This window comes from Macrotis lagotis, chromosome 7 (genome assembly GCF_037893015.1).
Source record: "Macrotis lagotis isolate mMagLag1 chromosome 7, bilby.v1.9.chrom.fasta, whole genome shotgun sequence".
Taxonomy (NCBI): Eukaryota; Metazoa; Chordata; class Mammalia; order Peramelemorphia; family Peramelidae; genus Macrotis; species Macrotis lagotis.
In genome coordinates this window covers 36,552,256-36,577,481 of record NC_133664.1, presented here as the reverse complement: position 1 = coordinate 36,577,481, position 25,226 = coordinate 36,552,256, and the positions used below count along the sequence as shown (strand labels likewise).

General features: G+C 38.6%; 1 protein-coding gene across 6 annotated transcripts in view; it reads left to right on the top strand.

Moving 5' to 3' along the window:
* The window catches only part of PLCL2 (phospholipase C like 2), a 317,611-nt gene that overhangs the window by 147,526 nt on the left and 144,859 nt on the right, over positions 1-25,226 (top strand). Inside the window, exon 1 of one of the 6 annotated variants that reach the window (XM_074195741.1) lies at positions 20,244-23,732. The exons of 4 other annotated variants lie outside the window; for them this stretch is intronic. In XM_074195741.1, the coding sequence (XP_074051842.1) occupies positions 23,559-23,732 (174 nt within the window). In that variant the 5' untranslated portion in view covers positions 20,244-23,558. Of the gene's footprint in view, positions 1-20,243; positions 23,733-25,226 lie in introns of those variants that run through there. One more of the 6 variants, XM_074195736.1, reaches the window with a different exon arrangement.

The following is a 25,226-nucleotide window of genomic DNA, read 5'->3' as shown; positions in this document are numbered from 1 at the left end:
AAAAGTACTTAGCACAGTGTCTGGTGCATAGTAGGTACTTAATAAATGCTTCCCTACCACCATCACCTTTCCCTTCCTTTTCTGACAGTAATCATTACTATGTCCTGTCATTTTTAATGTTCTTTCCATGCTCAGTAGAAATAAAATGTCTTATTAGGGATGATAAATGGAAATGCCAATTCTGATTGGCTAGTTTGAAATATAAAACCAATCTGACATTTTCTATAGCTTTTAGTAGTTAAGAAGAAATACTCACTCCTGTCTGGGGTCCCTGCCAATAAGATAACAATCTATGCACTGTGATGATTTGGTTATCCTTCCACAGTGTGGGAAAGTGGTTAAAATGAATAGAAAGCCATTGACTAGAAAGCAATTTTCCCTCCCTGGGAAACTAGAATAATTATGTTTATGGCACCTTCAGTGGAATGTCTGAATTCCTGGGTTATTCTTTGTTCATCTTCCCATCTTCCTTCAAATCCCAGTAAAATCCCATCTTCTATGAGAAACCTTTTCTGATTCCCCAGAATGCTATTGCACCCCTTCTCATCATTCTCTCTAGTTTATTCTGTATCTATCTTATTTACATATAGCTAGATGACCCAGTAGATAGAGTGCTGGTTTGAAGTTATGAAGATCTGCATTCAAATGTGGCCTCAGACACTTAGTGTGTGACCCTGGGCAAGTCACTTAGCCCTGCTGGCCTTAATCCACTGGAAAAGGAAATGACAAATCTTGCCCAGAAAACCCCAGGGACATTATGGTCCACAGGGTCACAAAGAGTCAGACATGATTCAATAACAACATTACCACAACAAAATTGTACACTGTATCCCCTCCCATTAGACTGTGAGCTCTTAAGAGCAGGAACAATTTTTCTTTTGTTTGTTTTTCTTTTGATCCCTAGTACAGGGTCTGGCACATTTAAGAAATGTGCATTGACTGGCTAACAGACTTTGTACACCATTTTGAACTGCTGGAAGAAATTAAATCCAACAAATATTTATTTTTAAAAAATTTTTTTTCAGTTACACTTAAAAATTTTTAACGTTCATTTCTCAAAATCTTGAGTTCCAAATTCTCTCCCTCTCATCCTTCCTTCCTCATTCCTTGCAAAGACAAGTAGTTTGACATAGTTAACAAAGATCATACATGTTTGTATTTTTGATCCTTCATTTTGGAAGAAGACCACAATATCAGGGAGATGATGCCATAATAAACACAGGAATTGTTTTTGAGTGAGGGGGTGCTGTGCTTAGTCTCCAGCCTTACTTTCTCCTCCAGAGTCATCTGTGTCCAGTGGCCTGATTATCAGTCAGGATGACTGGAGATGGCCCTGGATGTGAGGCAGTCAGGGTTAAGTGATTTGCTCAGGGTCAAACAACTAGTAATAGTTAAAGTCATACATTTGTAGACTTGCAAAGTTTATTTCCATTATAGTCATCCAACAAGCATTTATTGAGTTCCTTCTGTATGACTGGCACAGGAAAATGGACTCTGCCCTTTAGAAACCTTCTTCTTGGGTGGAGGAGGGGTTAGGATTGAGAAGAATCAATGACTGGATGGGTTTAATCAGCATAACTAGGTCTAGAACATTCGGTATAGAAATTATCATTTTGATGAAAAAGAACTGACAAATTAGGACTGTTGGGGTGAGGAGGGATGTTGAGTTGATTATTTTGCTTTTAATGTTTGAGACTGAGGAGGGTATTTTAAATTCTTTCTCATTTCCCCCTGAAGCAAATGGTATTTGGAAGCTGAGATGTTTTTTCAACTACCATGGAAAGCTAACCAGAATGATAATCCCCTCTAGCAGTGCTTCGCAAGGGACTCTTAGAGGAGGAAGGTTTAGAACATGTTTGCAAAAGATTGGATTGCATAACCAGAGTGTCAACAACCATGTTTCCCTTTATCACTTAACCTCCATTTTTATAGCAAGTGAGTGACTAAACCCAGTGAATTGTTGTTTTGAGTGTTACCCAATTGCATGCTGCTGCTCATGAAATCAAAACAGAACCTGGCTCAAAAAATATTAACGTTTAGGAAACAAGAAGAACAAATTGGAAATGTTTGTGAAACAGAAGTAAGGAAATCTCTGTGGGTGTAGGGTTAGTTAATCCCATGCTATGATCAGTTAATTGGATAAAGAATGGCAGAAGAAAAGATACCAGTCAAGGTCTTCTTCTAGTGCCCCAAAGATAAAATAGAAAAGCCTTAGTTTGTATTTAAGGCTGCCCCATCCTTACTTCATCTTTCCTACCTTATCTTACCCTGTTCCCTTAACATACTTCAAACTGGATTACTGGCCAGTTCTCTAATACTGATTTGACTCCTACCCATGATGAAGACTATTTCCCATGTCTGTATTATACTGTTGATTCAACCTAGCTTAAAAATGTTCTTCTCCTTTAAGGCAGGGTTCTTGGCTTTTTGTGGGTCTTGGACCCCATTTAACAATCTGAGAAACTATCCAGCCCAACCTCCTCATTTTACAAGTGAAGAAACTGGGGTCCAGAGAGGTCATAGTATCATAGATCTAGCCTCCAAAGAACCAGCTAGCCCGCCTTCCTCATTTTATAGATGAAAAACTGTTGTTCAGGGAAGGGCTATCTTTGCCCAATAGTTGGAATTAAGGTCCTCTGACTCTAAATTCTCTGCCTCATGCTGCTGCTGCTTCTCAGCAGCACCTTTCTTGTTCACTATTCAGTGTTGCCAACCACTTAGTCTTAAAAAACAGATATTTACTTGAATAAGTGTGTGGTTTTGATTATTTCTCCTCTGAATGGTAGGGAAGTAAGGTAATCTCCTGGGCTCCAACTTTAGTTTCCTTCTTTTCAAAGACAGATGATTTTTCATGAGGCAACAGAAGAACACCCAGATATGAAGGAATGTTTCAAGGGCATCCATAGTTGTGGCTGAGAGAAAACAATGTGATTGTCTTTACTATGTTGGGGGGTGGAACCAATATTGGTAACAGCTGTGTTGGAAAAATTCCTAATCCCTTCCAAAAGTGTTATGTCTTCAATGTGTAGATCTAGAGCCAAACTACCTATGAAATCAGCCCTTTGCTGATCCTATTTGGTTGAATTATCCTGCTATAAGGAAAAGGTGGAGGGTCTTAAATGACCAAGGCTCTGACCACAAGTCACACTGCCCTTTGGTGTACAACAGTGTTTGACCCGTGGGTTTTTTCCTAAGAATGACAACTTGAACTGAAGCATATTTTTTTCATTTTATTTTTATTGAAGTTTCTCTTTTGGGGGGATTATGTTTACTTTAACAGCAGCAGGACTATTATAGTAATGTTTTTCACGGCTTCACATTTTTAATCTGTACTAAGTATCTTACTTTCTCAATGGGGGTAGTTGGGTAGGAGTGAAAATTCACACTAGTTGGGACCCGACTTTATTTTTTTGGAGTTGGCAAATTTTCTGTGGCTCTAACTTCATTCCTACTTTTTCTTACTTCTTTCATTGACTCCCTTTTCATATAAAACATTTTTGCACAGAATTTTTGCTTCTGCAAAAATAACTTAGTCATAGGATAAACTTTCTGAGTCAGCAAATAAAATAACTTAGGTTGTCTTCCCCCCCCCCCCGTATTCAATTTGGACATCAGTTCCTAAAATATTATTGAGTCAGTGACTGTCGAACAAAGGAAGTCTCATGAAAGATATTTTTATATATGATAAAGAAGCTGGTATGTTAAAATCATTGAGACAGCTACTAGAATACTGTCTAATAAGATGTCATGTGCAAGGGAATTTCATCATAGTACGTTCTAAGGGACCCATTTCCAGTTTTGTGATAGTTCTAAGGTAGCAACATTGTTTTTCAGGAATAGGTTTAGAATAGTATTTCTTATAATAACCACACACAAATAAGAGGCATACATGGATTTCAATCTGCATCTTTGGAGGATAAAGACACATTGTTGAAATCATAACTCTATCAAAGTATCTGAGAACTCAGACTTGAGTATCACTGACTAGGTGGCCTCATAGTTCATAGAACACCAGGCCTGGAGTCAGGAAGACTTTTCCTTCTAAGTTCAAATTTGACTTCAGATACTTAATAGCTGGGTGACCCTGGGCCAGTCACTCATTCCTGTTTGTTTCAGTTTCCTCAGAGTCTATGATTCTGGTATCCTTTCCTGCTTAGGAAAGCCACAGCAGCAATTTGACCTAAAGAATGAGATAGCCTTGGAATCTGGACTTGAGTTTGGTTCTTGGCTCTTATGTATTTTACCTACATGACATTGAGTCAATCACTGCCCTCCTGCCGACCTCAGTTTCCCTAAGTTCAAAGGAGGATGTGGCCTCAGTTTCCTTATCTGTAAAATAAGGAGGTTTGACTTGATGGTCTCTGAGGTCCCTTCTAGCTCTAGTTCTGTGAATGTATGACCAATTATGTATATCTTTATTATACTATTATTTTGTGTTATTATATTATGCTATATTGTCATTACCATACTTTTTTTTGTTCAGTCATTTCAGTCATGTCTGAGTCTTTGTGACCCTATTCAGGTTTTTCTTGGCAAAGATACCAGATTTCTTTGCCATTTCCTTATCCATCTCATTTTATAGCTAAGGAAAATGAGACAAACAAAAGTAAGTGATTTGTCCAGGGTCATATAGTTAGTAAAAACTTTAGATCAGATTTGAACTCAGGAAAATAAATCTTCCTGCCAAGTGCTTTGTGTACTATGTTGCCACCTACCTGCCCCATGGTATACTGAACTATATTTTGCACTAATTATATTATATATAATAACTCCATACTATATTATACTATATCATATTATATATGCTTTGTCATAATATATTCTACTATACTGTACTACCATATAATATTATATTGTTATATTATTCTTTATGATATTGTATGATACCACATTCTGTTGGGTGTTATTATATTACACTATATTTTATTGTTATATTAGACTATTATAACATGTCATACTGCATGATGCTGTGTTCTGTTGGATAATATTATGCTATATTATATTATGCCATTCTAGACTATACCACACCATACTGTACCCCTTCTCTAAAGCAGAATCTTATTACCACACTAGGAATTATAATAACAGTTGCCCTTGACTTCTCAAAGACAAACATTTCTAAATATGCCAAAGTGGTTTAGACTTTTGAGAGCTGGACTACCATCCCTTTAGGGGCTTTCTTAATGTCCGTGTCACAACTGTGTGACTCTTCCACTTGTCGTCTGAAGATTCTTTAGATTCATTCCAAGTCATGTGTTTTCCAGCAGTGGGAATCTGATCATGTGCTACCCCTGAGGATGTTCATGGAGCCAATGCCTCCAGATCTTGGGTTGAATCATTGATTCCCAAGACTTGTTGCTTTGAGTCCAGGAGTCCAATGTTGGGACATGGTGGTTTCAGAGGCATTTGAAGTACCAAGTGGGCCCCTTTGATAAATACTGTGGTTTATTTGACTTCACTTGTTTGCCAGTAAATTGTTGCTAGTTTCCAAAAGAATGTATGATACACCCAATGTTTATTTTTTCCTGTGAATTTATGGGAAATGTTACTGCTTTAAAATATAATAACTTTGTGGCTAAAACATATGCATGCACACACAGATTATGTCCTAAAGACCTAAAGGGTCTATTTTTTTAAAAAATAGGTTTTATAACATTAATCAAGTTGGATACTTAACTTGATAAGTCATTTATGTCTGCCATGAAGAGGCCAGTGGAAAGTAAGAGATTGCTTGTCCTCGTAGCCAAAGAACCCCGAATCTAGTAGGTGCTGAATAATAATAATAATGATAACAACTAACATTTATATAGCATTGGTGCAAAATGCCAACCTAGTATCTGCTTTGGGAGGCAGCTACTGTTATTACCCTTCTTTTACAGATGAGGAAATTGAATCTGAGAGAAGGTGTGTAACACGACTAGTTAGTATCTGAGGTAGAGGTCAAACTTAGATTCTTCTGAGTCCAGATTCATCAATATATCCATGGCCTAATCAATATTGGTTGATTTGGATTGGACTAAAGCCAAAGCTGCCCTCATTAAGAAAGAAATTCTCCAAGGGATCTTTGCATATCAGAGGTCAATGCAAAAAGATGTTCCAATTGTCACCTTCACCCCTTTCAACACAAGACAACTCGAAAGATCTCTTAGGTCTCTTGGGCACTGGGAATTTTGTTCTACCTTTTACTTCGTGCTGAGAAACAATTTAGTCTAAAAAAATGAGCCTTCTTTGTGGGCTTTCCCAATATTCATTTATCTTGTCATTGGGACTTGTATTCAGGTTTTGCAGTTTCTGGTACACCTTGATGAAGACCTCCTTTTCCTTTTTTATCTGGTGCTTTGTCTGACACATTTGCTCTTACTTTGGAAAACTGTGTATTATAGATTGCCATCTTTTTGTTGTGGTTGTTGTTTTGCTTGAGACCAGTGATTTTATTGGCTCTGATTAGTTTGTATCAAACTCAGCTAAACGATACATAAAGAAGCTGCATTTGGATCTGCTTAGTGTCTTAGAAAACACCATGCTGGTATTATTTGAGTTGTATTACATTTTTTATTTATCTTACTAAACATTTCCAAATTGCATTTTAATCTGGTTTGGGCTGCTCCATCCATCCATCTATTCATCCATCTAGCCTTGTATCCATCCATCCATCCATTCATAGATTCTATGAGATTGAGAGAAAAGGTACACACAAAAAAGAGGCTTTATGTTAGGATAGCCTGGTGTTCTAAAGGGTTAAATATCTTGCCTGGGATCCCATATAGGCTTATGTCTGAAGCAGGATTTGAACCCATTCTTTCTGACTTAGAGTCTATGACGTGCTAACCATTATCCTCTTTCCGTACTGCAAGCTTTCTGCAGGCAAGAACTGTGTCTTCTCAATTTTTTTTTTAACATTTTCTGGGAGTCTATAATAGTACTCTGCAAACAGTAAGCGCTTAATAAATGTCTGTTAAATGACACCAGATGAGAAGCTTGGTTGTATCATAGTTTGGGATCCTGAGATAGCTTCCAGCCCATTCTAAGCCAAGGGCGGTAACCTAACAGCTTTCTTGAAGTGACTCAGTTGTGGGGCTGTGGCACTACCCAAAGAACAGGAAGTTTCTCCTTCCTAAAATATCCTTGTCCTTCTAGACTATGAAAGATTTGTCAGCTCTGGCCTTCAGCAGAAAGCTGACCTGTTCCGAAGAAACACCCATTTGTTATTGATAACTGAAACTCAGTGTCATCAAATACTCCCTGATTCTACCAGTTATGATGGCTGAGACCTTAGGGTTTGGTTAAATTGGACTTGAAGTGAGAGAGGATGGATTTACTCTGCTATTTGCTAGGCATGTGACCTTGGATAAGTCATCTCTGGGCCTCAGTTTCTCTATAATGGGTATCAGAATTCCTTAATTAAGAATTGAAAGGGCTGGCTAGTTAGCCTCTGAGGTTCATTTCAGGTCTAGATCTGTGATTTTGTAACCTCCCTGGGTCTCAGTTTCTTCATCTGTCATTAGTAAATGTGAAATTTGGGCTAAGTCCTTGAGGGAGGAAAAGGCTGGAGAACTTGGGAACCAGGGCCTAAGGTTGAGTGACTTGGGGGGGGAGAGAGAGAGAGAGAGAGAGAGAGAGAGAGAGAGAGAGAGAGAGAGAGAGAGAGAGAGAGAGAGAGAGAGAGAAACCCAGGATATCTTGCAGTGATTGTAGGAGCTGGAAGCAGAAAATTTCTGTTCCTTGAGTCTGGGAATGGAGGAGAGGGAATTGATCTCAAAGCATGGGATGGCTACTGGAGTGAGGAAGCAATGCCCCCTGGCCATTGTCAGGTTTTGCAATTTCTGGTACACCTTGATAACCTTTTTCCTTTTTTATCTGGTGCAAAATCCTGGCGTCTTCCCTCTGGTTCCAGCTCTGGGCCATCACCCCCACTTTAAACATCCTGAATTTCTTTAGAACCCAGATATAGGATAAGATTTGGATAAACAACAAAGCCAGATCATTCACTGCCTCCCAACTTTGTTTCACTTCCTTTTTCTGAAAGGGAATCATTTTGTTTAACAGGCCTAGCTTTGTACCCTTCCTGATAGAACTTGATAAAAGTGAGGAGCACAGTGCAGAATTTGATATTACTTTTTTATTGTTTTGTTGTTCAGTTATATCTGATTCTCTGTGAGCCTATTTGTGGTTTCTTGGCAGAGATACTGGAGTGGTTTGCCATTTTCTTTTCCAGCTCATTTTACAGATGAGGAAACTGAGGCAAACGATGAAATGATTTGACCTAGGGATAAACAACTAGTAAAACTCTGAGACTAGATTTGAACTCAGAAGAGGAATCTTCCTGATTCCAGGTCTGGCACTCTATCCATTGCATAACACATTTTTATAGCTGATGTTAAATGCAACTGCCTGAATAATATGGCTTTGTTAATTTGTTGCTAATGTGTTTTTACTAATTACTTGGCTAAAGTGAATTGTAAATCACCTGCCAAAGGCATTATTGTACTTGCATCACATTGGCAGCTAATCATATTTGGAGTTCTTTAAAATAAACTTTTGCTACTGGTTTTGTAGCTTTCTCATAACTTAAAATGAATTACAAGATGTAGTAGATTAGAAAGGTAGTCTCAAAGGTAGGAGGACTTGAGTTGGAAGTCCATCTCTGACCCATTCTGGGTGTGTGACCTTGAGAAAGTCAGCTAACTTCTTAACTGGGCAGCCTTCTCTATTTTGAAATCAAAAGTTCAGTCCCTATCCTATTTTCTACAAAAAAATGTTAAATATAGCCCTAATTAACTGTAAATTAAAAGAAAATGAAATAATTATCAGAAAGGCAAGAGTCAGGAGGACGGTCTTTGATGCTTGCACTTTGGCTATGCGGCCATGGGGCAGCAAGTCACACCATCCTTGGCAATGCTCAAAGGATCATAAGGTACAATCCAGTAACTGAACTTCATAGGTGGAGGGAGTTCTCACACTGGGAGCTAGCTCCCCATCCCACAAATTAGAACCTGGCATTATAATACAGTCAACTCTCCATTATCCATACTAGTGGAGAGAGGTGGCATTGCAGATTTTATAGCTGGGATGGTAAATGTTTATAAACTATTTTCTCACTTTTAACCTTTGCCCAGTCCTCCCAGTTCAGCTACACTTTGGTATCCTAGCACCTGACTAAAAAAGTTCACATCTCAAAGATAGCAATGCAGTTATAATTTTTAAAAAAAGAAAAGGTGAAACCTAACAACTATTTTTTTCTTAGTATATTTGGATAGGTTCCAGCTGTTAAAGAGCAACAACAGCAAAAAAATTCTACTTTTTTGCCACTTAGACATTTTCATAAATAAAAATGTCAAGGTCAATGATCAAAAAGTGCATATGTATACAGAAATTTGGTTCAGGGAAGTGGACCGACGCTGGAGTTTGGATTCTCAGTTCAAATCCCACTTTGTGATGATTGAACTTGGGCAAGTCACTGGGCTTCACTTGTCTCATCTGGAAAACATAGGGATTGAAATGGATGACCTCTGAGACCTTTTCTGATTCCAGTTCTTTATTCTTAATTAAGATCTACTCATTCAGTAGGCTTTTATTAATTGCATGCAAGTTTCTGAGTGTAGTTACAAAGAATAAAGTAATCCTTACTCTCAAGGAACTTAATTGTTTCTAATTTTAGTTAGTAAGGGGGAGCATGGATATAGAGCACTGGTCTTGGAGTCAGGAGGATGGGAGCTCGAATCTAGCCTCAGACACTTGACACTAGTTATGTAGCGTTGGATAAGTCATTTCACCCTGATTGTCTCACAGCTAGGGCATCTCCAATCATCTTGATTCATATCTGGCCTCTGGATCCAGATAGCTCTGGAGGAAAAATTGAGGCTCGTGACTTAGCACAGCATCCCCTCACTCAAATCCAATTCACATGCATGAATGCCTTGGTATCACATCCCTTATATCATGGTCTTCTTCAAGAACAAAGGATAAGTATCAGACAGTAAGGGAAGGAGACAAGGGAAGAGGCATCTATATAGATTCTAGTATATTCTAGCTATGTTGTTAGAAATATTGTATGTTTATTATTCTGAACAAAGATTATCTTCATGTTATTATAATATTATAGATCAATTATTATATCATGAATATAACAAAACTGCATATTATATAAGAATTAAATTTTCAATATTCTTTACAAGTATTATCATAAAGTTTATCTTTACATTATTATATTATATTATATTAGAATAATTATAAATGTTATTTATAAGCATTATCATGAACATTATCTTCATTTTATATTATATTAGAATTATTATAAATCATAAATATTCTAATGTCAGCCATTCTTGGAGGTGGGCACTATTATTATTATTATGTTTTTACAGATGAAGAAACTGAGGTTAAGACTTGCTTAGATTCAGAAAGCTAAGTGTCTGAGGCTGGATTTGATTTCAGGTCTAACTGACTCTTGGACCAACCAGCGCACCACCTACCTACCTGCTTCTTTGTCAATATACATTTGTTATGGGTGGGCACTGTGTTGTCCACCAGGGAGACAAAGAAAGGCAAAGGACAGCCTTAGTTCTTAAGGAGCTACTAAAACAATACAGAAGACAATATGAACAAATTATGAACAAGATAGATTAGGGAAAATTTTAAGAGGTTTCATCCATTGCATGTTGGAAAAGAGAGAGGGAGGAAGCCTTTTAGTAGGACCTTGGAGAGAAGTCTTTCAGGCTCCTTGATGAAGGGGTTCTCTTTGCTTCAACTTGGCCATGTGAATTCCTTAGTTGGAAAGGCAGCCCTGGGTAATAGTTGCTACAGGATGATGCATTTCTACCATCCTTGCAAGTTTGGGCCTCTTCCTTGGCTGATGTCATCGGGTAGGGTGTGCAGCAGTCAGATTAGAACCAAAGAATCCAGAGACACAATGCAGGTCTAGAGATGGGATTTATTTGAGGAAGGATATTGCTTCTGTTTTTAGCTGCTTCACCAAGTGGCTTTGGAAAACCTGTAAACAAATGGAGAGGATCCTTGAGTCATCTGACCTTGTTTTCTGTTTAAATATAGACATTCCTAGGAGTCCTAGGTATCCATTCTTTACATTCTGGCAGGCCTGGCCCAAGCCAAGGGCTTAGAAGGCCAGTAGCATTCACAGCTCACACTCTAGAGAGGAGACCTGGCAAGGAGCAGGGGAGTCACACGCGTCTTCTTGACATATTTTCTTTCTGAGAAGAGTTTAACAGCTGTTGCAATTTGGAGTGGTTCCAAATATGTGTTTAGTCTTGCAACCGTTTCCAATTTTCATTAATTTCAGAACAAGGAGAAAGCCTCAGCTTGTGGACTTTGGTCCTCAATGCTTCATTCAGATAACAACTTATTTTAGCTAAAGTCTGTTATCGGCAACTCAATTGATTAGAATATGGTGCTAATGAGGCCAAGGTCAGGCTTTTTGAACTCTTGGAGATGGGTTTCCTCAACACACAAAAGGAAGGATCTGGTGTGAGCAAAAGAGAAAGCAAGTTGACCCCCAGCTCCAAGAAAAAATTCTCTAAACAATTGCCTCAGGTGAATAGACACTGAAATCTGCACCTTCTGAAATATGAATAAATTGGGTACCTTGTTTCATTGAATTGGATGCACAAGCCTGCTTTTTGTCCCCTGGAGGGTGGGGGTCTTTGAAAAAATCCACATTTTCCTGATTGCATGCTAGTCCCCTCTCTACCACACCATACTGCTCTGATTGCCATCCAGTGCTCACTTTATGATAGTGTGTGGGCTCTGTCTAAAGCTCAAGATAAAATCCAAATAACCAAGCATATTAAGTAGACATTTAATAAATGTTTAATAAATTTAATAAATAGATTCAAATTCATGAACTACCCAAGTGGAAATGTCCTGTGGGCATCTGGTGATTGGGGTCTAACACTCAAGAGAGAGGTCAGGGCTGAATGTAAAGATGTGATTATTATCTGCTTAGAGGAGGTCATTGGAGTGAATTGCTAGGGGATGGAGAGAAAAGAGAGAAATAAAGTGTGGTCTAGAATGGAACCTTGCAGAAATATTTATTATCAAGAAATAAATGTGGTATTGGTATTTATTGAGTATAAAAGATTTTTAAGTAATATAACAAATAACATTTTTATAAATCCAAAAAAAAGGAAGGAAGGAAAAAAGAGGGGAAAAAAGAAAGAAGGAAGAAAGAGAAAGAAAAAGAAGAAAAGAAAGGAGAAAAGTAAGTTCTGGTTTTCAGGGTCTTAGAAATTCAGGTTCCCCAAGGGTCAGATGACTTCTGTTCTGAAACAATATAAATCCTCCTTTTGAACATTCAAGGAGGTAATTTGGTAAAAAGAAGCAGACTGATTCTGCCTAGTCTGATGTCTTAGACAAACTGGCCTTGTAGTTATCTCAGAAGGATCTTTTAAAGATATCAGTCTGCTTTAGGTGGTTTTCCAATGGCCAATAGAGGAAAGGAAGGAAAGGGTGGGGATCTTTTTCCTCTTGTTGGGCCAAGAAACAAGCTCTCAAGGAAGAAAAACGCATCCTTCCCTCTATTTGGTTTACTGAGGTTTATTCTCAGAACTGAACTCAGAGGGTTTGTGGATTGGAATGTGGGATGCTGGTCAGTGGCTAGGCCTGTTTGTCAGCTTTTTCTCAATTTGAAGAAAAGTCACAAATATTTTAACTTTCCATATATACTTCCATCTCCTTCCACTCCTCTTCACCACTGGGTCTCCTGTTTCTTGTAGCTTGGTTCTATTGGTGCCATGCTTTATAGAACCTTTTCTTTTTCTCTTCTTCATTTTCAGATTCTCCTTTGCCCCCTCACCCAAGAAGTAAATGTTAAAAAGGTTAAAAACTAGAAAGAACGATTTTACATTTCTACCAGAGAATAAAAGGCAGGCATCTTGGCTTTTATACTGGTACCTAAAAACAGCTTAAAGAATCTGTTCATGAGGATGCTGCCATCTCTGTCAGGCAGGCTGACCACAATGTGATTCTATAGTCCCATTTTCTCTTGTGACCTATGGCCTTCCAAAAGCTTAGGGTCTGGACCAGATTTTTGAAAAATCTGCTCCAGTCTCTTGATGAAAAACATCTCCCAAATCTTTGTCACCTGTTCTATCAATAACCAGATATTAGCTGGGAGACCACACTCCTGCCACAGACTCCCCCAGTCCCTAGGTCATCTCGGGGTCTTGGGGTTCACAGTGCTGGACAGGGAACTGTGTGTCCTGATTACCTCATTCCTTCATCTTAGAGGTAGATAGACCAAATCTCATAATACTCCTTGTTGGCTTTTGTCTTATATCATCCATAACAAAGTCATTTCTACCATGGGTCACTAATTTATTACACACACACACACACACACACACACTCCTTCCCTTCTCCTGTCCTACTTCTGCCCAGATGTCAGAGGAAAATCTTTCTTTCTCCCCTTTTCTTCTACTTTTAAACCAAAAATTCAACATTTCATGGCTGACCAAAATAAAGGCAGGGTTCCTGTCAAATAGAAATCAGACATGTTAACAAACCCATGCCAGCAATAGAGGACATGGAGTCAGAAAGACCTGGATTCTGATCTACCTCCTAGCTGTGTGTTTCTGAACAAACCATTGAATCTTTTTAGGCCTCAGTTTCCTTTCCTGTGAAATGCAGAGATTTGACTCATTTCTATATCTAAGCACTCTTCTAGTTCTAAATCTGTGATCCTTTGAGATATGCCAACTCTGGGGGATGTTGGGTCCCAATTTTCTTGAGTCTGAGGATCTCTTTGCCCAGGCTGCCATCTTCCTAGTTTCGAATATTTGAGAAAATATGACTATAAAAAGCTACCATGGATTTGATAAATATATTTACAGGGAATACCTTTTATGTAGGTGTGTATCTTATCAATCACACATAATCCACTGTGCCAATGGATCTCTCACCTTTTACCTTTTCCCTCCACTAAGACCATGCATGCACAGTCTTACCTTCCCATCCTAGTCTGCCTAGTTCTTGTCTGTGCCCTCTCCTAAGTTTGCCAAAGGACATCCACACCAAAACTGGGGATCTGCCTTACTTTCTCTCCACTTCTTGAGAACTCTGATGGAGAACCCAGCTGCCCATCATTTACAGCAAAGATTCTTTCTAAGTCAATAAACATTCATTAAGTGGCCCCTAGGCACATTCACTGTGCTAAGCACTTGTGGGTGGCAAAAGGCAGGCCCTGCCCCCAAGGAACTCAGGATCTAATGTATGCCTTAGACTGGAGTCTATGGATCCCCTCTTAGAACCATGTTTTTAAATATTTAAAATAAAAACAGGTGATAACTTAAGAAACCAATTATACTGAAATTTAATTGTTAAAATATTTTTTAAAAAGAGAAAAAAAAAATTCCAAGTTTATGACCCCATAGTCCTTATAATATCTCGTTTACAACCGTACCTTTTTTTTTAGGTTTTTGCAAGGCAATGGGGTTAAGTGGCTTGCCCAAGGCCACACAGCTAGGTAATTATTAAGTGTCTGAGGCCTGATTTGAACCCAGGTACTCCTGACTTCAGGGCTGGTGCTCTGTCCACTGCACCACCTAGCCACCCCAACTATACCTTTTTGGATGATACCTTCAGATTCTCTGGAGTGCCTTCTGGAGTATCCTTTGAACGGTATATATCTGTAGTATCCTGTGCTGTGCTGCCCATTTATACAGATATAGCATATATATCTGGTCTGCCATAAAGCACAGACGGAATGCTAATCTTTAAAATAGTTGAGCCTTTCTTTTAGGGAGATTTTAAGGACTCTTTTTTCTTTTTTAAGGCATTTATTGATTTTGTTTGTCATTGTCAAACTTGTTATTTCAAGACACCAGGGAGTTTCAGGTGTGGAAACATCCTTCACCAATCCATATCTGCAGTGGTCCTGCAATCAGAATTGCCTGGGGGTAATTGAGAAGTTAAGTGGAAGGTTTCACTAAATAGATTAAGCCTCTATGTATTAGAAGTCAAACTTAAGCCCTTATTTTCTTGCTTCTAAAGTCAGTGCTCTATCCATTAAGCCAGATTCCCTTTGTGTATAGATATTGTCAGCTCCAAATGATATAATGATTGTGGAGCCTTTAGAACAAGCTTGACACCTAGTAAGCTCTGTATAAATGATGATGAGGAAGTTGAGGATGTTGAGGATGAGGGTGGTGATGAGATTTTGACAGTGAGGAGGAGGATGATGAATCTCAGCTCAGAGAGAGGGCAAATATAGATAGAAAAATATAAACAAAATAGGATTTTAATACTCTTAGCATTCATGTATAAGTGTAGCCTGTTAATAGGCCTGAGGGAGACACAAAGATGGATCCAACAGGACCCCATCCTTGGTCAGGCTAACAATAGAAGGGCTGTCAGTCACAAGGGGCTGGATTGTTAATTACTAAAGGAAGGATGTAAGGACGGGCCTAATTTAGAGAAGGAAGAGAAGCTGGGTTGGTCTATGAGGGTTTTTTGGAAAGGGGGGGTTAACCTGCATTGTGATAGGTGGCAAGGCTTCTAAGGGCAGAGAGCAAATGAAATAATATGTTAGTTTGCCTTTATATAGTTCTTTTTACTTTCTATGTCATTTCATTTAATCCTCACCTCCACCCTGAGAAGAGAAGTACTTAATCCTCATTTTTTCAGATGTAAAAATAAGGCCAGGAGGCAGGTTCTATAACCAGTTGGTACATGAGATAGGATTTGAACTCAGGTCTTCCTGATCCACTAGAGCTAACTATCTACCTGTGAAGTACATTCCAGGGTTTGAGGGTATGTGTGTGTGTGTGGGGGGGGGGAATGGCCTGAGTAAGATTGTATAAGGAAACAAACACTCAGCACACCAATCAGTCTCAAAAGCCTGTGATAGTGGCCAGATCTCTTCTTGAGAACCTCCAGGAAGTGGCCATGGACTTCTCTCTTCCCCCTCCTATTTAGACTTCTATTTCCTAAAAATAAACAGAAAACAATTCCTTTTTCAATATTTATAATTTTCCTATTTTGCATAATTACTGGTATTACAGCAGTATTGTTTCCCACTATTCTTCATTGTACATATACATTATTTCAGCTATATTAAGGGTTCAGTAGGCTTTTGTGGGCTAACTTAGGGAAGTGAGAATATTGTTTACTTGGGAAAAAAGATTCTGAGTCCAACTGACTGTGAACATTTTAGACCACAACCCAGTATGATAGAGAACAAAGAGTTCAAACATTACTACTGTCTCTTATGAGGTATAGGACCTTGGGCAAGTCATTTGACCACCTTCTGGCTTCAGTTTCCTTTTCTGTAACAATGAGAAGATTGACCTACTTGATTCCTATGATCCCTCTCAACTCTATGTCTGGGTTCCCATGGTCCCTTTAGAAATTTCCTTCTTGAACTCTGCCTCTAAAAGATCTTTTGCTTGCCTAGGGTTGTGTCTCTTGTGTTCATATTTCAGTAACTTGTGGTAGGACTACAGTCCTGGCACCAGCACCCACCACTCAAAAGACCTTGATTCCATATCTGTTCTATACAACCAACCAAAAAATTTACTGTGGTCAAATATTTTGTGAGTTTTAAGAAAAATGAGATGCTAACTGTCATGTTGAGCTATTTTAGGTCATATTTGTTGGACATGTGCTTTGCATTTTAGAGTAAATGATATTTTTAATTGGCTGATGGTTCTCCATAGTAAGCATGTTTCTTTTTAAAAGGTCTTTGTAGTGTTTTTCTATCTGACTGAAAAACTAGATTTTGTTTCTATTGATGGAATAAAAAATAACAATATAAATACAAAAAAGAGAAAAGGTTGTCTCTGTATTCATTTTATATTTCCATTATATTGTAATGGAGAGGTACAGTTTCTTGAGGAGTGCATGCTTCACCTAATTTTGTTAATGAAACCATGGCTTTACGTGAAATGGTGTCATGGGTACAGTTAGTTTAAGAGGAGCGACATTATAAATGGAGGATAAGTTAGGGATGGAGATATGGCCTGATGTTGAACATCTGGACTAACTTCAGGTGGGGAGAGATGATAAATAAGGGGGCCTGGGACTGAGTGCCCTGAGTATTCTGTCTCTAAGAGAAACCAGGAAGGGAAAGAGGAGGTCTTGGAGACAATGAAGGTTGAGGTTCCTAGAGCAAGTAGTCTAAAGCATGAAGGTGTTGGTTACAGGAAGAAGTATAACAGACTTATCTGTGGCAGATTGGTAGAGGGTTGGTCATAATGGAGCTGGGCAAGGAAACATAGCAACTGAGCCAGACTGAGACATGATGGGTATCTAGAAGTGTAAGAATGTGGGGGGGGGGGGGTGCAGCCAGGTAACACAGTGGATAGAGCATCGGCCCTGGAGTCAGGAGTACCTGAGTTCAAACAGGGTCTCAGACACTTAATAATTACCTAGCTGTGTGGCTTGGGCAAGCCACGTAACACCGTTTGCCTTGCAAAAAAACTAAAGCAAAGAATGTGGTAGGGATACTGAGACAAAAGTTTTCCATGGGGAAAATGAATAAATGAAAACCTTCTATTGTATTTATTATGCACTTGTAAGACCTTCCTTGCCTTCAAGGACCTTACCTTCTAATACTGGGGAGTGATGGCCAGGGAAGAATGTTAGCAGTGGCAGATTGGAGAAGCCTAGGATGGGTGTGAGAACCTTGATTAGGTGAAACTAAAGGCTAGGAGTCTTGGAATTGCACCCTTAATTGGGACTATTGTAGGATCTCTATCAGTGGAAGTTATAATATATAGTTGCAATAGCAGGAGAACGAGCTTTCGGCTAGGGAGGGAAGTAGGAAGGCTTAGGAAAAGGAAGAAAGGAGCCGAGCTCTACAAAGTAATTAGCAGGAATTCAAGAATAGTCTTAGGGAATTGAATATTATGGTGCAGCTCGGGGGTGTTAAAACAGGAAATTTTGTCAAAGCTACAGAGCTTCTTTTAATATCTAAATCAGTAGCAAAAGCCAAGTAACTAACAGGGATTTATTTTGCCCAGCTCTTTGTTTTCCTCACTCGCCCCTCTTAAGACATATGTGAATGAGTTAGCCAAGCAACTTGCTCAATAGTTCTGGTTCTGCAAATTCATGCCTATGAAGACCACAGCCCTTCCAAGTCCTAGGGAATTGTCTTATTTATTACTCTGCTGAAAACTATCCAATCCCCTCGGTGGCAGGACCTCTGTTTAAGGGCTTCTAGAAACATAGCTTGTTGTTATTGTTTAGTTGTTGCTATCGGGTCTGACCTCTAGCCAGTCAGTCCTTAGGCAACATAGTTCTGTCACTGGTTAGCGTTCAGAACTTTGGTAAATGAATGCCCCAGACCTTAAAACGCACTGGTAGACAGCATGACCCAGTGGGAAAAGCACTGACTCTCAAGATGACTTGAATTCAAATCCCTCTTCTGACCAGTTATGCCTTGTGACCTCACTAAGCCTTTGTTTTCTCCTCCGTTAAGCAAAAGTTTTAGACAATATGGCCTCTGATGTCCCTTCCAGTTCTAGCTCTATGATTCTGTCATCCATTGAGGGTCCAGAATCACTTTCCATTCAGAAAAGACAAGGCATCAGAATGGAACATGATTGAAGTTTGTAAGTATCAATCATGATTATTTAGGAGACTTAGAAAATCATTTCCTCAAAGCAAGGTTATAAGTTGGGGGATATAAGAAATATATTCTTTCCCCCTATTCTCCCTCTAAAAATAGTAAAAAAAAAAAAGGCATAGTAGCCCTGACTTTGGATTTGGGAAGACATGGATTAGCGTCCCCCATCTGACACTGGATGGTCGTGGGTAAGTCCCTTTACTTCTCAATGCTCCCAATCAGTTCTCTAAAACCCAAGGGAATTTCTACCCTAGAAATCCATTGCCAAGTCAGTTTCCCCGCCAAAATAAACAACTGTCTTCCCCTTCCCAGCAATAGACAGTGTAAGGAAGGGTCAGTCATGAAAAACAATGGTATATATTGGAAGGAGTGATAAATTTGGTGTCAGAAGACTTCGGTCCCAATTCCATCTCTGACATTTACTCCCATTGGAATTTGAGTGAGTTGTTTAATTTCCTGGGCCTCTCAGTTCTTTCACTTATAAAATGAGGGATTTGGATAAGATGGCCTCTGAGATCCCTTCCTTTAAATCTGAGATGGTGTTGTTGATTAGTTTGTCCACATCTTCCAATTGTGTGCATTGGCATTTTGTTCCGAAGACAATTGATAGATCTTCACAGGGTTCCAGTGATCAGGGCTGCCTGCCCCCTGCCCCCTGTTCCCCAAGGATGGTTGGCTGGCTAGTACTTCAGAGGATCCCATGTTTCGAAGCTTAGGACTAGGAGGGAGTAGGTTTCCCTTTACCTTCACTAGATTTCTTCCAATGTAAAGGCAGGATGACCACTTGTCCTTAGGGATGCTGCCAGTGGAATTGCTGTTGAGGCATGTGTCATTTGGGATGGCCTCTGAGGTGTTCAGAGATCATCTTGTCCTACCTTCTTAGAGATGAAGAATCTGAGACCAAGGGAAGGATATGATTTATCCCAAGGTCACATGGATAGTAAATCAATAAACAACATTGTGGGGTTCAAGGCCAGGGTTTCTCATTTCATATCCAGTTTTAATTCCTAGGGTCATTTTTCTAGTCCTTCCATTATTAAAACCATTGAATTGAATCTAATAAAATTGAATCAATCAAATAAAATCATCATCTTGCTCTCCCCACATCATCTTGCTCTTTCCATCACTAAATCTTTAAATGACTGTGGACAAACTAAAGTTTGCCTTGTTTTTCCATTCTCATTTATTGGGGATCACACCCAACCTCTTCAAAAAAGGACTGTGCTAATATCAAACACCAGAAACACAAAATATCCTGGGAAAATTCTTCTATTTATAAACTGTTGTATTAAAAAAAAAGGATTCAATCCAGTGGATGGAAAGCTGAACTTAGAATAAGGAAGACCAGTTTGAATTCTTCATGAGGCACTTTCTAGCTGTGTGACATTGAGTAAGTTACTTAGGTTCTCTTTAGTTTTTTCATCTATAAAATGGAGATGATAGTAATAGCTACCTCTCAGGGTTGTTATAGAGAAAACATAACCAAATGAAATAACCTATTAAATGCTTTCCAGAAAAAGCCCTATATAAATTCTCATTATTATTATTATTATTAACTATTTGAGTTAAAGCACCAGAGATATGTGATAGAATAATAATAGATTCATCCAAGAATATATTTCTTTTAGGAAATGGGAATAAACATATGATATATATTTCATATGTATGATATATGATATATGTCAAATAACATAAGATATATATCATGATATTAGATATCATATAAGATAAAATAATAATAATGATAGATTCACCCAAGAATATATTTCTTATGGGGAATGAGAATAAACATTTATTAAATGTCTACTATGTGCCAATCGCTTTACAAATATGCTCTCATTCAAAAAAGTTCATTGAATTCTTTGTGTAAAGGAGTGTAAGGTTGAGGTTTTCTAGCCATGTTGCAGAAATGTGTATAGAGACTGAATGTAGAGTCTTACTGTGTGTCTCATGAGTTCAGACCTCAGCCTAAAATCTTGGCTGTTCAGGTGGAAAGAAGGAGTTTACTTTGATCGCAAAGAGTCATTTCTCTTGGAAAGATGACATTTGAACAAATGAGGTCTGAGTTGGAGAGCTTGTGAGCTAGGGCAGCTCAACTAGCCACTGACCTAAACAAAACTTCAGCTACTGATTTCAAAGAGAGGGGCACAGTCCTAGCCTGTAAATCCTGCCAAAGTCTAACCACTGAGGGTGGATGGACAAGATGCTACTTGTTACAATGAATAAGAAAGAGTTGATTCTTGGGCAACTCTTAACGGGCTTTCTTTGACTTCCATCCCTCCTCCAATAAATCTCAAGAGCATGGATCAGACAGGGAAAGTATGTATAGGATTGCAGCAGAAGACACTGGAGATCCAAGTAGCCTCAGGAGACCTGCCAATCTTATTTCATTTATTTTACATAAGTGAAGACCAGATATTCAGATTTGAGGAAAAATATCAGAACCAGATCCAGAGCTAAGGATCCTTGGGGCTGTTAGTGTATGGGAAAAATCATTCTTTCCACAGGCATTCTCCCTTTGTTTGAAAATGAAGAAAAAATTAAGGGCACTGTGGTTCCACAGTGAAAAATGAAAGTCACTCAGTTTGTTTTAAAGCACAAAATTCCAAAAGGAGGGGGGACCTTGAGAATGTTGAGAAGAGGAGGGAGCAGTCAGAATGATGGAGGACTTGGAGATCCCAGCATATGATGGTCAATTGAAGGACTTGGGGAGACTTAGGGTGGAGAAGAGAAGACTAACACAGTAGCCACCTTAGAGTATTTGAAACCCATTCACCTGAAAGAGTAATCATCAGCTTACTTGGACTTGGATTGTTTTTGCCTTTACTTATATCCCCTTTCCCACTCCCACGTATTTACTGACTAACTTGGACCCAGAAGGCAAAAGGAGCACTGACTAGTAATGGCAAAGAGTCAAATTTTGGTTTGATATGAGAATACCAAAGCTACTCAGAGGGCCTAAGAAGGGATTTAGGCAGAACAGATTTAAAACAAAATAAAACAAAGCAGATTCTAGTCATCATCTTAGTGATAGAGACTGGAAAAGGTTGTAGATTGATTTCCAGACTGTGATGTATTATCACAGATCAAGCTAATTGATTGAACAAGTTTTTGTTGAGGTGACACAGTCCCTGGAATCAGGAAGATCTGAGTTCAAATGTGGTCTCAGCCACTTAACTAGCTATATGACCCTGGACACATCACTTAGCATTGTTTGTTCCAGTTCCCTCCTCTGTAAAATGAGCTGGAGAAGCAAATGGCAAATGTGCCAAGACACAACCCCAAATGGGGTCACAAAAGAGTGGGTTGGAACTGAACAACACCAGCTACCATATGCAAGCTCTTGTATTAGGTTCTGGGAATAAGACAAAAGAAAAAGAACATGGAGTTTTCCTAGAAGATGCAACTTATAAGCAAATAGAGTACAAGGTGACTTGAGGAAGGGGCAAGCACTAACAACTGGAATGGGACAGGGAGTGTGTTTCGCATAGGAAAGTAGAGTGATTTCAGCATTGAAGGTTGCTGAGGATTCTGAGAGAGGGAAACGAAGAGACGGGCCATTTGAGGCTTGGGTGGCAACCTTTGCAAAAGTATCAAGATAGGAGCTGTTTGGGTAACAGCCAGGTGCCCAGATTGACTGGACCAGAGTGGGTGGGAAGGGAAGAAATGCAAAATAAATATAGAAAGGTAGGATGGAACCTGATTGTGAAATCAGCCATTCAGTAAGCATTTATTAAGTGCCTACTTAGTCTCTATTTGAAATGCTGGAAATAAAAGAAGGGCAAAAAACTATTTATGCCCTTCAGAAACTCTGTGTATTGAGAGAGACAGCAACAGACAAATAATGAGGTATGAATAAGATAGATGCAGGTTAAATTAGAACAGAGAGAATGCTAACATTAACATTAAGGGAAATCAAGAAAGGCATTGGGATTGTGGTTTAGACTTGAAGGAAGCTGGGAAAACCAAGAGGTAGAGATGAAGTTTTAATTGCATTTAAAGACTCCAATGCATTTTTGTAAGATCATGTCCAAAGAGGAGTTAGAGTGATCTGCCAGAAGTGGAAGGAAGAGGGAGAGATTGGGCCCTTGAGGATAGAGAGGTCTGTAATGGTCCGTGGGAGGTAATTCCTAAGGAGTCAATCAGAGGTGACTGAAAGGATTGTTTGGCAGGGACAAGAGCTCTTTTGAAGCTGGACAGCAGGGATTTGAAGGGTACCAGTTGTATTGTTCTGGTCTCCCTCCAGACCTGAGCTTGGGAGTCAGAGCAAGGAGAGTTGAGCTGGATGTGTGGTGGGGAGGTCAGAGGACAAGGAGCCCTGGGGAGGAGGGAGTGTGGTAAGGAGAACATGAGCTATGTCGGCTAGGTCAGCTTATGGGCTTGTAGGGTGTGACAGTTGCCTGCATTCTATCTATAATTAATCAAATTTAGGAGTAGAAATGGAGGGAGAGAGAGGGAGAGGAATTATTTACAAAAGACCATTTACTTTAGGCTTGTTCTCAGCAGTTAAACTCAGACATAGCTCTGCAGATAATACCTTTGTCATTGTAAGCATTTTAGAGCTTGTGCTACCTTTTATTTTTCTGCCAACCACAAGATACAACAGATATTATGCGTGCTTAATGTCTATCATGAACCTTATTTTTCTAATCCCTTTGAAGGATTCTATTTTGTTACTATTGCAGGTCTTTAGTGTTAATTATTCATGCTTTTTAAAATTTGTTTTTCAGTAGACTGATGATAAATAATTAGTGAAAAGAACTAAAAAGGCACAGACAACACACATATGATAGCTTGAATTCCTTTTGCCCTTCTCTCTGTGAATATTAAGAATAAAAATATAATGAAGATCAAATGCAGGGACAAAGGAGAATGATTGTAATCACTTATTTTAAAAACAATTTAAAAAGTTAATGCAATTTTGAAGGTGATAGAGCTTCGTTAGGCTCTCATGGAGCTAAAGGGGGACCTTTAGAACCACATGTTCCAACTCTTCTCTTTTACAGATATAAACAGTGAAGTCCAAAGAAATTGTGACCTGCCCAGGATCAGATGTAATAAGTGGCAGATTCAAACCCGGGTCTTCCTACATCACATCAAATGTTTTGGTCAAACACCCTGCCGCCTTCTATACTGCTATATTACCTCCAAAATGGTTGTAACTTTGACTTTACTCTTGATTATTAAGAAAATCAAAACAGTAAACATAGTTCTATTTGTTAATAGCCATATACTTTTGAAATACATTGTAGATTTAGGTATATAGTCTTAAGTCTTAAGGCAGTTTTAAGCTATGAAAGCTTTTTTTGTTATAATTTATTGGTGCGTATTTTTGTTTGTTAAATCTTATTTTAATAGTTTAAAACTGCACTAAGACTTTTGGCACACCATGAGAATAGGCATGCTAGTATATTTTTAACAACTGGATTTTAGGAAAAAATAATGTATTGAAGCCACACTTTTAAGTTTAACCTGAATTATTAATATTTTCTCCATCACTTTCTTAGGTCTAGACAATCACACAATAAATCAAGTGCTGATTTATAGTGTTTGCAAATTCTGGAGGTGTGAATGCTCACAAATTTAACATTCAGCTCTTGAATTGGTTTCAGTATGCCCTGTGCATGTATAATTGAGTTATTGTATTTGATAAATCTAAGAGAGTTTTTTTAAAAAAATGTGCATGTTACTCAAATGCTGATCACCATATGCTTGTAGATAAAAGTCAGTAACTGATTTTTGAAAGTGAATAAAGTTCATGCTGTATTTTATTTGTTAAGAGAGGGTTTCCCTTGCAACAGCTCTATGAGGCAAACTAATATTAGTCCAAGTACTATTGTTCCTACTTTGCAAATGTGGAAAAAGGTATTCAAAGAAGTGACTCAGATAGTCGCTGAGAAGTATCAATGATCATCTGACCTCTTCTGTATTTAAAAGAAAAAGAAAGAACAGTGCAAATAAGAATTATAATTTTTGCATATCTATATTTTAAAAAGCTAAGTAGTTTTGTCATTTTACATGAGCAATTTTAATTTCATCCTTCCCACTGTATTAAAAGATTAATTACCCAGTTATTGTTCTTTCATTCAGTCATATCTGACTCTTCCAGACCTTGTGATCCATATTGTCCATAGGGTTTTCTTGGCAAAGATACTGGAGTGGTTTGCCATTTCTTTCTCCAATGGATAAAGGCAAGCAGAAGTTTACAAGATTCACCCAACTAGTATGTGCCTGTGGCTGGATTTGAACTCAGGTCTTCTTGACTTTAGACCTAGTACTCTATCCACTGAGCTACCCAGCTGCCTCCAGTTATATAATAGAATGTTATATTTCAAACAGGCATATTAGAAATCATTGGTTTCCTGAAAGACCTTGCAACATAAAACGGCCATTTAGATGAAAACACTATTGTGTCTAATAAAAATTTCAGCAAATAAAAAGAAAGATAATTTTTTTTAAAGACTGGATCTCTTTTAGTGGTCCCTTACATGGAAGCTTTGAATTGCTCTATTTCTTGGTCCTGCTTCTTAGCAGCTCTTCTCCTGATTGGTTTGAATTCTGTTGCAGCTCACACACACAACCCCAACCTTTCAGTAATAGGAAGTAAAAGGATGACCCCACTATATACATGAAATAAAAGAATTAAGCT